Below are 12,638 nucleotides of genomic sequence, written 5' to 3'. Positions count from 1 at the left end.
AGAGGGAGAAATATAGCTCCCTGCTCGCTCAATTCCCTGCAGTTAGAAGCCTTCAAATGAGACAGACGACCAGAGATGTTTACAGGAAGGTAGCTGAGCTGAGAGAGGGCCTTTGCCTCCCCTCGACCATCTTTTTATTCGGAGAAGGGGCAAGGGGATGACTGGGGGCGGACCCGGGGTGAGCGGCCAATCAGACACTGCTGAAGAGTCTGAGTTACATTTGGCTTTGCCCGCGCTTGGAACAAAGGAACTCGGAGCACATGTCTTTGGGAGGGGGGATGGGAAGCTCAAAACAGGCAGCAACACTCATCCAGCAGCTCCAAGGTCATGGAAGAGAAGTTCAACGAGATGTGCCAGAGGCAGCATTAACGTGTGGCTTCCCCCTCCCTCAGACAGCTCCCGGCAGCACCCAGATCCACACCTGGGCTCTGGAAGAGCCGAAGGCGGTGATAAAGGGGTTGGTTGGAGCCCTGAGCGCTTCCAAGTGGGACACGGGAGCCCAGCTCAGCCCAGCTGGTGGCTTGCAGGGGGACACAGTGGCGACCAGCCAGCTCCTGGGTGGCTGCACTGTTTTCCAGCTTGAACACTGACCCCAGGGGCTGCTGCAGAAGGGAAGAAAGAACTTTCCACTCGAGTTTCCAGCTGGAACAGCCAGGGAGAGAAGCGCTGCCGTGTCTCAGGTGCAGAGCAGGGCTGGCTCCACCTCAGCGGCGCTGAGCAAGCAGCTGCTCCTTCCCGCAGAGCCTGGCGGGGCTCCTCCATCCCGGGACTGCAGTGTCCTCCCTTCTTCCACCCCATGGACCTGCTTTGGAGCTCCAGAGCCCCCAGCCGCGGGTCCTACCCACCCCACACGTCCACACGAGGCCTCTCCAGGCTGTGTCGGGGTGACAGTCCCCCCACGCACAGGGACACGCTCACACACCCCATGGCACACTGCAGCAACGGGGTCAGATGGTTCTGGGCCGTAAATCTGCCTGGCCAGACCCGTTCCCTGCTCCGCAGCCCCAAGGCCACCCCAAGGTCTTTCCAGCCCCGCATCTGCCCCTCCCTTCCCACTGCGGCAGCTCTTTAACCAAGCGTGGCGCTCAGCACTCTGCCCCTGGAGCATCCCAAGGTGGGAATCACGGCCCCACGGAGAGCCTGCGTGCCTGGAGGAGCAGCAGGGGCAGCCACGGGCAGCCCTGTGCCTCAGCAAGGCTCTGGGAGCAGCAGCAGCTCTCCAGCTTTCTCCCTGCTGTCCCTTCCATGAGTTTTTCCCCATTCCCCGGTGCCCAGGTGATGCTGGTGCCAGGGTCAGCACCGGGGCTGCTCCCAAACCTCATCACAGGGTTGGATGAAGAGGGAATTGCACCCTTGCCTTGCAGGTGGGGCTAATCCAGGGGGAAAAGGAGTGAGAGTGGCAGAGCCTCATTCCAGGTGGACTTCAAGAACCCCGAAATTCAGACCAAGAGAAACCTTGTGGGCATCAACAAGGTGGGCAAGATAAGCCCAGGTTTCACCCCGGCTGGCGACTGAGGGGCTGAGCAGGATCCCAGTGAAAGGAACTGGGACAAGGTCCCAGATGAGGTTCTGGACAGGAGGATGGACAAATGGGACAAGCTGCACGCTGGGCAGCAGGAGGAGGATGTGAGCCCCAGTCTGTGTCCTCTGTGCAGCACCAGGGAACCCCAAGCTCTGTGCTCAGAGTGCTTCCCAGTCCAGGGGGAGATGGAGGGGCTGGAGAGGGAGCAGCAGATGCTGCTGGCAGGGCTGGAGCCTGGGGCTGTGAGAGAGGTGGGTTGGGATCTACCAGCATCCTGCAGGTGCAGTGGGGATAGAGCCAGGCCCTCTCGGTAGGGCACGATTGGTACCAAAGGACGAGGGACATTCACTGCAGCTTCAGGCTGGGCAGCAGAATTGATATTTTTTCCTGGTGAGGTGGCACAGCTGTGGGGCTGAGCTGAGCAAGTCCATCCTTCCAGGCTGGGTCAAGCCACGGGTGACCTTTCCTGTGCTGGGGGTGTCCTGCTCAAGGTGCGGGGGGGGGGGGGGGGGGGGGTGTGGCCAGACACCCCCAGGGGGGCTTCATCCTCTGAGCCCAGCGAGGGGCAACCTCCCCCCCCCCATAAATTCTTTCCCTCCCCACTCCAGAGCCCACTCCACAGCCCCAGGCCACTCTGAGAGCCGAGGCCCTGTGCGCTGGACCGTGCCCCCACGCCAGGGCCCGCTCTAGCCCACATCGCAGGTGCCGGGAGGCCCGGCCGCTGCTCCCGGCATCAGCTGATCCCTCCAGCGAGCCGCTGCTGCAAAGTCAGGCACAGAGATTGCCAGGGCGCCGGCGAGGGGACAGCAGGGGTGGCAGCACGGGGGGCTCGGGGAGCCGGGGGGCAGCTGTGCCCTGAAAGCCGAGCCACCTGCGCGCTGCTACCTGCTGAATAATAGAGGAGCTGACAGCCAGCGGAGAGAAATGTGATGCTGGTGAGCCAGCCCGGGGAGACATCTGAGCTGCCGGCAGCTGCGATAGCAACTGCAGCCAAGGAGCCTTCCAGCCCTGCGCGCCGTGCCCGGGCTGCCTGCAGGTCTCTGCCCATCCCGGGGTGCCCGGGGCCCGCTCCAGGGGCGCGGGCTCGGGGCTGGCGGGATGATGTGAGCCGCAGCGGGCACCCAGCGAGGCAGAGCTCAAGGGCAGAGCTGGGTTTCCCGGGAGGTGAGGCAGAGCCTGCCCGCAGCCGGGGTCCGCACCCGGGGGGCAGCAGCTCAGCCCCATGTCCAGAGGAGGGGAGATGGTTTACATCCCGGATGACTCCGACTTCAGCTCCTTCAGGGATCAGTGCGAGAGCCTGGAGGGCTGGCACTGCCGGTACAACAAGGCTGGCGTGACCGTGTGGAGTCAGGGCCAAGAGGAAAGCTGCACCGTGCAGAAAATCAAGGTAAGCGGACGCTTCCCCGCCCCAGCCGTGTGCCCGGCGGGTACCGAGGGTCCCTGGGGACCGGCCCGTGCTGCAGGTGCACGGTCCAGCCTGCCTGGGGGTGGTTTTGCCCCCAATTCCAGGCCCCTCTGGCAGGTTTAGACCCCCAAAGGTGCTTCCCAGCTGCTCCGCCGGCTCCTGCTGCCGGCCCCGGGGCTTTTCCTGCCGGGATCCCTGCAGCCTCCTGCCGCGTGGGCTCACGTGGCGGCTGCCCCGATCCCGACACGGGCAGGAAGGCCCTGGGATCAATTACGTTATGGAGATGGCCTTGCCGGGAGCCCCCGGACACGAGACGGGCTCGTGGGACGCCTCCCTGGTGTCCTTTCCCTGGGGCACAGCCCCTCACATCCTCGCGGGAGGAGATCCCGTAAGAGCCCCAGGGGCTGTCTCGGGGGGGTTGTCGCTTGCCAGGGGCTGGATCCGGGTGCTGCAGAGGGGCAAGGAAGTTCAACCATCCCTCAGGTACCTTGCTGCTCATCTACACGGCCCCAGTGACAGTGCCAGGTGACCGTGGGCACTTCAGGAGTGGCTGCAGGGTGCTGGGGGCACAGCATGAGCCCATGGTGGGCATCACGGGCTTTGGCTTTTCTGGCCACCAAGAATCCCGACTCCTGGGCAGGGATGGGATCCAGCAAAGCAAGGAGAGGCAGAACATCTGACCTCCAGGACAGGCCTGTGGAGAGTGTTCAACCACGGGTGTTAGGGAAGGGTTGCCGTGGCCTGGAGAGCAGGGAAGGCACGGGGAGGTGCTGAGGAGGGAACAACACTCTGGAAGAGGCTCTCCCAGTGCTGTCCTGACCACAGAACATGCAGCAGCACCTCTCCCGCAGCCGGGGGGCACGAGGAGGAGCTGGGCACACTCTGCTGTGGACAGAGACCCTTCAGGGCCAGGGGGAGGAGCAGGAGCAGCACTCTCGCACAGGTGCAGCTGCAATCCACATTTCCCTGTTGCCATGAGCCAGGGAAGAGCTTCTGCACCTGGATCAGGGAGCATTTAAGGCAGCTGGGCATGTACAGGACCAGGGGGTGCTGAGGGGCCAGGCCAACGCCTCTTTGAAAAGTCCTGGTGACTGCAGCAGGTCCCTGAAGCCTGGCAAGTGGTAAATGCCACATCCCTCTCCCAAAAGGAAGCTCTGGGGCACTGTGGGCTGCTCTGTCACCTCCATCCCTGGGAAAGACACGGAGAATGTGCTCCTGGAAGCCGTGTTCTGAAGGAGAAGGGCAGTGGTGACAGCAGCAAGGACCTGCCAAGGGTAAAGCACGCCTGAGCAGCCTGATTGCCTCCTGCAGGGAGAGGTCTGGCTCTGTGGGCACGGGCAGTGCCAGCCTTGGACAGGGTTCCCCGTAGTCTCTGTGTCGCCACATCGGTGAGATCCAGACTGGAGAAGTGGATGTTGCTCGGAGTGACCAGGACAGGCTGGCAGGAACCCCTGGAATCCAGCCAAGGTCCAACTCTCAGCCTGGCAGAGGTGGTGCAGCTATGTCCCCCCTGCCACCACTGAGCCCCACAGGGAGGGGGCCCCAGGCAGGTCCAGGGGAGTCAGGGACCATCACCCAGGCGGGTTCAGTGCAATAACGGGGTTTTCCACTGCCCTGGAGATGGCCTGGGCATGGTTCAGGGGTTGTCACAGCCCAGAGCCCCTTCCCAAAACGTGGGATGGAGGATGCCACCCAGTCCGAGCTGCACAACTCTCTCGGGGTCAAAAGAGCCTCGGTCTTTCCATTAACTGAGGGAGTTAATTAACCCAAAGATTCCCTGAGTAGCTGGAGCTCTGGACTTGTTCCACCTGGATTCCCTGTGGATGGGTCTGGGCTCTGTGCTTTCCCCATGCCAGCTGATCAATTGCTGTGCCTGGCAGGGCTGCTGTTCATCCGAGGATTTAGTGGAGAATTTGGGGGGTGCAAGACTGCCACGGTCCCTCTGTGACAGCCGCGAGTCCCATGAGCTCCACCTCCAGCTGGAAAAATCCCTCACCCTGCAGCAGCAGCACCTCTGGGTGCAGCCAGGGAAGGAGAGCAGTAAGAGCGGGGCTGGGTGCTCCCACCCTCCCCCCGGTGCCCTGGGGACTGCAGCACATCTCCGAGCCCAGCCTGGGCACGAGTCCAGCACTCCGGGCACCAACCATCACCCGGGCCACCGGGGAAAGCTTTGCCCGAGATTGATGGGACCTGCCACGCTCGGAGGGCCATCTCCGGTTACACGGCACCTCATCAAAGATGCAAGGGCTCTAACGAGGAGCAGATGACATCTCCCTTCTCCCGGCGCTGCGAGGAGCAGGGCGGCCGCCTTCATCAATAATGCACGGCCGGCGCGGCCGGGCAGCTCCGCGGCTCCGGTTACAGCCGGGACCGGACCCGACAGCCCCCCGGGACCGGACCCCCCACCCGAGACCATCGTGAAGGGGCACGGGCACCCCTTTGCTTGCCCAACATGGGGACAGGGCAGGTCCACCAGGCATTTGAGGGCTGCGGGTCTTTCCAGCCCCGCTCTGGCTGCAGGAGCGGTGGCTCTGGGGCTGTCCCGCATCACCAGTGCAGAGCATCCTCCAGGGCACAGGGACACGGGGCAGCCCAAAGCCCCCAGGTGGGCACAGCTCCGGGGCTGGGTGCTGCCCCCCGGCCGTCTCCCCACAGACCCGCATCTCCTGCAAGGACGTCCCGGCCGAGACCCTCTATGACGTGCTGCACGACACCAGCTACCGCAAGAAATGGGACTCCAACATGATCGAGACCTACGACATCGGGCGCCTCACCGTCAACGCCGATGTCGGATACTACTCCTGTGAGCAGCCCCTGGGACCCCCAGCGCCCCCCTCCCCAAGCCCACGCCCCTGTGAGTGTGTGGGGCCGTGGGGGCTGGGGTGAAACAGGATCTGTCCGCAGGGAAGTGCCCGAGCCCCCTGAAGAACCGGGATTTCGTCACGCTGCGCTCCTGGCTGCCCCTGGGCAATGACTACATGATCATCAACTACAGCGTCAAGCACCCGGTGAGCCCCGGCTGCCCGCAGGCCTGGGCAGGGCTGCCCGCGGGCACGGGCGGGCTCTGAATCCCGCAATCTCCCCGCAGAAATACCCGCCCCGCAAGGATTTCGTGCGGGCCGTGTCCCTGCAGACCGGGTACCTGATCAAGGCGAACGGGGACGGAGCCTGCACCCTCTATTACCTCACCCAGGTGGACCCTCGCGGTGAGTGCCCGCAGGAGGGGCGGAGGCTCACCCGGAGCTCACCCCCGTGGCTCTCCATCACCCAGGCCCAAGGAAGAAGGGGTGCCCACCCCAGCCCTGGGGGTGCTGCAGACTCGTGGTGCCTCCTCCGGGGCTGGCCCTGCTTTGTCTGAGTGATGGGGCTTTGGGCTCTTGCAGGCTCGCTGCCGAAGTGGGTGGTGAACCGCGTGTCCCAGTTTGTGGCACCGAAGGTAAGTGGGGATGCGTGGCTGGTGCTGGGAGTCACGGGCAGCAGGGATGGGCTGCCCCAAAGTACCCCTGGTACTGGGTGGGAGAAGGACGGGGGAGCCAGGACCCACAGGGTGGGTGCTGGGTGGCCCAGGACCCACAGGATGGCTGTTGGATGGCTCAGGGCTCTGAGGATGGATGCTGGAAGATCCAGAACTCATGGGACAGGTCCTGGGAGACCCAGAGCTCACAAAACAGGTTCTGGGTGACCCAGGGCCTACAGGACAGGTTCTGGGTGGCCCAGGGTTCCCAGGATGGGTTCTGCAGGACCCAGGGCTTGCAGAATGGGTGCTGGGTGACTCAGGACTCATGGGACAGGTCCTGGGTGGCCCAGGGCTCTGAGGATGGATGCTGGAAGATCCAGAACTCATGGGACAGGTGCTGGATGACCCAGGGCTCCCAGGACAGATCCTCAGTGACACAGGGCTCACAGGATGGGTTCTGAGTAACACAGGGCATACACTGGGCACCTTGCTGGGGCAGAGAGGCCCTCATCCCCTCCCAACGCCCCAAAACCCGCAGTGGGGGGGAGCTGGGAGCTGTCCCCACAGCCTGGGGTGGCCCCAGCCCCGCTGTGCCCGCAGGCGATGAAGAAGATCTACAAGGCCGGGCTGAAGTACCCAGAGTGGAAGCGCTGGCACGACCCCGAGTACAAGCCCTGGGTGTACCCTGAGCAGAACACGCTGCCCAGCGTGAGCCTGGCCGAGCTCTCTGTGCAGCACGCGGATTCCCTGGAGAACATCGACGAGACTGGGCTGTCCGAGGACCACCTGAGTGCCAGTGACCACGAGGCCTGAGCCCTCTCTGCACAGAGGAATCCCCTCATGGCCGAGGCTGGGCACCCAGGGGGCACAGCTGGGAATTTGGCTCCCTGCTTCCCAATAGTCACATCTGCTCTCCAACTCCTTCATCGTTGACCCCCCCTCCCTACCCAGGTAGCGGGGAACTGTCCCATGGGCTCTGCGTCACCGGATGGAAAGTGAAGGTGCTGGAAGGACAGAGAATGGGCACCCTGGTGCCCCCTGTGCCCACGGAGATGTCCCCGCAGGAGACAGGGCTGGCAGTGGGTGTTCCAAGGAGAGCCTGGGCAGGCTGAGGTGGGCAGGAGCTTTCCTGGCACCAGGATGTGGCTCTGCCACTGTAAGACCCTCAAAGGCCCAGAAGGGACCCCAAAAGTGGGGGGGACTGTCAGGGTCCTGCCCAGGTTTTGCAGCAGCACAAGGCGTGGATTGACCCTGTCTGGCCTGAGGTCCAGCTCTGCCAACCCCGAGCTCAGGCTGGACCCTCTCCAGCCCTCCACACCTCTCCAAGCTTAGTGTGACCCCTCCCTCCCCCATCTCAGGGAGCGCTCCCAGGTCCTCTCCTGAGCACCAGGCTCACCTCTGCAGGCTGGCTCTAGCCCAGCTGGCTCTGGGGACCCCTGCCCCTCGTGGTTTTTGGGGTTTGTCCTGGCAATGGGGTCTTGGGCCACCTGCGTCCTCACTCCCCCAGTGTTTGCCACTGCTGTGGGTCCTGGCACAACAATAAAGGGGTTGGTGTGTGCGAGAGCATCAGTCTGGCACGGGATGGGGAGGGGGCTGGCACGGAGCCCACCCGGAGCCATCCAGATCTGGGTGGGAGTGGAGGGCCCATCCCTGCAGCCCCAGCACCCTGGGGTGACCCTCAACAGGGACAGAAGTGGCCACAGCGGGACAGGACAGAGGGATGCCAGGCTTTGCACTGCCACGTGAGCGTGTGTAGGCACAGGGCAGCTTCCACCGGACAACGGGAAGTTGGTCTAGACAGGCCCTGCCGTGGGAATACGCTGACAAATGAGGGATTTTCCACCCCCTCCTCGTCCCCACTCTCCGAGGTTGCCGGTGGCTGCTGGGCTCCGTCCCCAGCTGGGTTTGAGCCTGATCTGTGCAAGGTCAGTGCAAACGGGGATGTCACTGCGGCTTTTGGGGTCCCTCTGACCCAGCCTCACCCCCCTGGTCCCCCTGGTCCCCCTGCAGAGCTGTGAGTGCTGCTGCCCTGTGGGTGCTTCCCCCACACCCGGAGCTTTCCTTCACCCCAACGCCTCAGGCACGGATGTTTGCTGTCCCCCTTTAGCCACCCTGTTGGGTCACGGATGTCCCCTGTGCTGCCTCGGGGGGACCCCACACACACTCGCACCCACACAGGGTGCTGGGAAGGGAACAGCAGCTCCTGGCTGTCGGGACAGCTGGATCCCGGGCTTTGCAGCTGGGCTGGCTGCACAGAAGCCGCCTCCGCCAGGAAAATGCGGAAAACGAGGACAGGGGATGTGCAGCTCCCAGCTGGCAGCGCGCAGTGAGGGGAGCTCCCTCTCCCCACGCTGCTCCCACCTCTGCCGGCAGACGCGGCATCTGCGGCAGGGATTATTTCACCCGTGAAAAGGCACATCCCAGTCCCAAATTGCCCCAAAAGCACTCTGGCAGAGCTGGCAACCGTGGAAAATCACCCCTGGGTGCTGCCCTGATGGGGCAGAGCCCACTGGCAGCCCGAGGCCGCAGGGTGCTGGGGTGAGGAGCCAGCCGCAGCCCTGCGGGAAGGAGCCTCATCCCTCCGCATTCCCGACGTTTCTCCGCAGGATCCAGGCTGCGGCTCTGCCGGGGGGTTATTTTTAGCCAACCCTGAGTGGGAGTGAGGAGCTGCTGCCTGAGCACCGGGAGCCCTGCGGGGAGCCCCAGGGGGAGCTGTGCCGGGCTGGGTGACACCTCAGCCCGGGATGCGGCCCGAAGTGACCAGGAGGGTGCTGGCACACGGAGTGTCCCTGTCACTGCTCCGCGCCCAGCACTGGGCTGTAGGAGAGCTGCTGGCCCCCGGTATGATCCGGGGTGAAGCTGGAGGGGCACCGTGGGGTGATTTCTTTGGGAACGATGTGCCATTCCTGGGTTTCCTGTGGCACAAACAGCAAAAGGACCCGCCGGCGGCATCCCGAGCGAGGGATGGTGCAGGCAGGGTGCGGGGGCCTCGGAGCTCCCCGGGGGCCCTCGCCGGGATTTTGGTGGCCCAGGACCCGCTTGGGGCGAGGGCCAGACACGCGGGGGCTGCGGCCCCGCACGAGAGCCCAGCTGGGCGCTTTTCCTGCCCGGCCCCGAGTGCAGAGATTGGAAAGGAAACGGGAAACTGCTGCTGGACGAGAGATTAGCTCGGAGGCGGTGATGTCAGCCGCTCCTGATGGATGGGGGGCATCGGGAGCGTGGCACGGGCCCCGTCCTGGCCACACGCCGTGTCAGACGTGCCCCTGCTGGGGCAGGATGTGACTCCATCCCCGGGTGCCATGATTTGCGTCTCCTGAGCTCACGGATAGGTTTTGGGCAGCTTTTGGCCCCACCACCCAGCCCAGGACTCTGATCCCAGCGAGGAGCCCCCCCAGCAGCCTCATGGACTGGCCCTGAGCAGCGCTTCTGCCAAATTCCCAAGACTCCCGTTTCCCCCTCCTCCCCCAGTCCCTCCCGGCGCCTCAGCTCTCTGCCGTGCCCCCTCCAGGCTCAGCCCCAACCCCACATTTCCAGCTGCTCAATGGGATATTTCCTCTCTAGGGATGAGCCTTGAGCGTCCCTCACGCTGTCCTGCTCCCCAGAGCTGCTCCCACCGTCACCCCACACATCCCCCAGCAGGAGCCTGCGCGGGTGGGGCTGTAGGTAAAGGAAAAACTGCCCCAGGGGGCAGCAAAAGCTGATGGAAGGGGAGGGATGGATCGATGGATAGATCGATGGATGGATCGATGGAAGGAGAGAGGAAGGGAGGGAGGGGGAAAGAGAAGGAGGAAGGGAGGGAAGGAAAATGGATGGAGGGATGGACGGATGGACATGGGAATCTTGAGGGACAGTGTCATCCTGGCTACTGCCCAGGAAAGGGAAGGAGCACACAGACCTTCGTGCAGGAAGGATCCAACCTTCACTTTGATGTTTGCTTCCTCCAGCCCCTGCCAGCAGCTCCTCAAAGCCCAGTCCAGCCCCAGGGGGGTTTTCCGATCCTGCCCATCTGCCTCCTCCAGGGAGCAGGCACGACCTTCCTGCTCTGGGACCACGGCAGGCCAGGGCTCTGGGCCTGTGCTCAAGGATGCCGCTGTCTAAATATAAATATAGATCCCATCAGCAGGCTGGCAGACACTGACATCAGGCAGAGGCTCTGAAACCTGCTCTGCAAAACATGGGCTGACAGGAATCCCTCGGGAAACATCCCATCCCCGTGCCCTGCCCTGGTGCCCTGCTGTGCCCTGCTCCCCTCCCTGTGCCGGCTCTGTGGCTCTGGGGTGGTCCCGTGGCTGGGGGATGCCTCGAGCTGTCCTGGATGGGTTCTGGGAAGGAGCAGTCCCCCTTGGGAACCAGGTACTGGGGCTCCGCAGAGGGAGCCAAGGGAATGGAGCCCCAAAGCTGAGAATGAGGTGACTGTGGAGGGAGAAGGGAGCAGTGGAGAAGGTTTTCTGCACCAAACTGCCCTGTCAGCAGCCGCCAGGATGTGGGTTGTGGGAGCTAGACCATGTCCTTGGTCACATCAAGCCTGCCAGAACGGTGACTTGTCACCATGAGGATGGCCCAGGGACAACACTTCCCTCCCCTGCAGCCCATCCCTGCCCTCCTGGCAGCAGGGAGGAGCATTGCTCCCAGCAGCAAGTCCTGAGGGGTCTCAAAAGCACTGCCAGCAGGTCAGGAAGGGATCCTGCCCCTGTGCCCAGCCCTGGGGGCACCTCTGGGGTGCCGTGTCCAGCTCTGGCTCCTCAGCACAGCAGGGCCAGGGAGCTCCTGGAGCGGGGCCGGCGGAGGCTGCACAGCTGAGGAAGGGCCTGGAGCATCTCCGTGCCCAGCACAGGCTGAGGGAGCCGGGGCTGCTCAGCCTCGAGAGGAGCCCCAGCTGAGAGGGGCCCTCAGCCCTGGCTGTCCCTGGCTGCAGGGAGGGCTCAGGGCAGGGCCCGGGCTCTGCTCCGGGGCCCAGCAGCGGCCCCAGAGCACCGGGCAGGGCCTGAGCGCGGCAATTCCCCCGCCCAGGAGGCAGAACTGCTGCCCTGGGCAGGGCCTGGCCCCGAGCAGATTGTGCAGAGAGGCTGTGCAGTGTCCCTCGCTGGGGATGTTCCAGAAGCCTCTGGACACAATCCTGTGCCCCATGCTCTGTCTGAGCAGGGAGTTTGGACCAGAGGAGCCACTGTGGATCCTTCCAGCCTGGCCCTGCCTGGGATTGTGTCTGTGGAGATGCTGCAGGGCGCTCGACTGCGCTTCGCTGTGCAACACCTGCAGCACAGCAGGACGGAGGTGGTGACACATCATTTGTGCTCTGTCACCACAGACCTCAGCAGCCTTCCCAGGAAGAGCAGTGCCAAACAGCTTCCTCTAAGAGGCAGAGCGATGGCACGGTCTGCCCTGCAGGGCCACAGGGTCCCTGCACACCCTGAGGATCCCTGTGCACCCTGTCTCCACACCCCACCCACAAGGGGGTCCATGGGGCCACCCATGCTGTTCCCAGCCCGGGGGATGTGTCACTCCCCGCTAGAGCAGCTGGTGGGGAAAGGGGAAGAAGGTAAAACCTTGCCAGACACGTGCTGAATTCTGCTTCTGCTTTGCAGGAGCAGCCTGTGGTGAGGAGAACCTGCCTTATCCCACTGAACCCCACACAGAGCTTTGTACAGGTTGGCCCCCCCACAGCACCCCCACGATGGCACTGTTGGGGTGGGGAAGGACCTGCCTGGGTTGGAGCAAGGGTGTCCTCAGCTCTGGGCAGGGAGAGGTTATCGGCCGCAGCATCAGGAGCGAGATATCAGCCTTTGGCACCCTCGAGGTTGAGTAACAGCTGAGCCGGGCCAACCACCAGCCCTGTTGGGGCTCTTGCAAGAAGTGTTGCGCTAAAAGCAGCTGGGGCAGTCCGTGGGGAAAGCTCAGGCTCCTTGCAGGAGAGAATCCCTCTGGATGTCCCCTTTCCTCCCCAGCCCCTGCTGTCATGCTGCCCCTCAGCTCCCTCCACATCCCCCTGCTCACGGGGCACCAGAATTGGGATGAGGCGCTGCATTCCCACATCCCCGCAGCACAAAGGTTTTGGTGTCCCCAAAATTTCACCCATCCGACCCCAGTGCCAACCCTCCCAAGCCCCCTCAGCAGCACGAATATTTCAGCCTGTTTTCCCCAACTCAGCCCCTGCTCCTGCACCCCGACCAGTCCCGTGCCATGGTGGATACTGGGAATGTCTCCTTTTGCCTCCAGCCAGTGGAGAGACCCAAAGGAACCCTTCAAACATCTCCCTC

The 12,638-nt window shown here is 63.8% G+C and overlaps 1 protein-coding gene across 1 annotated transcript; it reads left to right on the top strand.

Annotated features, from left to right (window-relative positions):
- Positions 1-2,349: 2,349 nt before the first annotated feature.
- Positions 2,350-7,942, top strand: LOC125333940 (START domain-containing protein 10-like). The gene is made up of 6 exons (XM_048320263.1): positions 2,350-2,909; positions 5,583-5,730; positions 5,832-5,935; positions 6,016-6,133; positions 6,311-6,363; positions 6,985-7,942. Exons 1-6 carry the CDS (start codon positions 2,745-2,747, stop codon positions 7,195-7,197), a joined length of 801 nt encoding a protein of 266 aa, XP_048176220.1. The 5' UTR covers positions 2,350-2,744; the 3' UTR covers positions 7,198-7,942.
- Positions 7,943-12,638: the final 4,696 nt, after the last annotated feature.

Source organism: Corvus hawaiiensis, chromosome 15, assembly GCF_020740725.1.
Source record: "Corvus hawaiiensis isolate bCorHaw1 chromosome 15, bCorHaw1.pri.cur, whole genome shotgun sequence".
NCBI lineage: Eukaryota > Metazoa > Chordata > Aves > Passeriformes > Corvidae > Corvus > Corvus hawaiiensis.
Note: the sequence above shows the minus strand (reverse complement) of the source record. Positions and strands in the feature narration are given on the sequence as shown.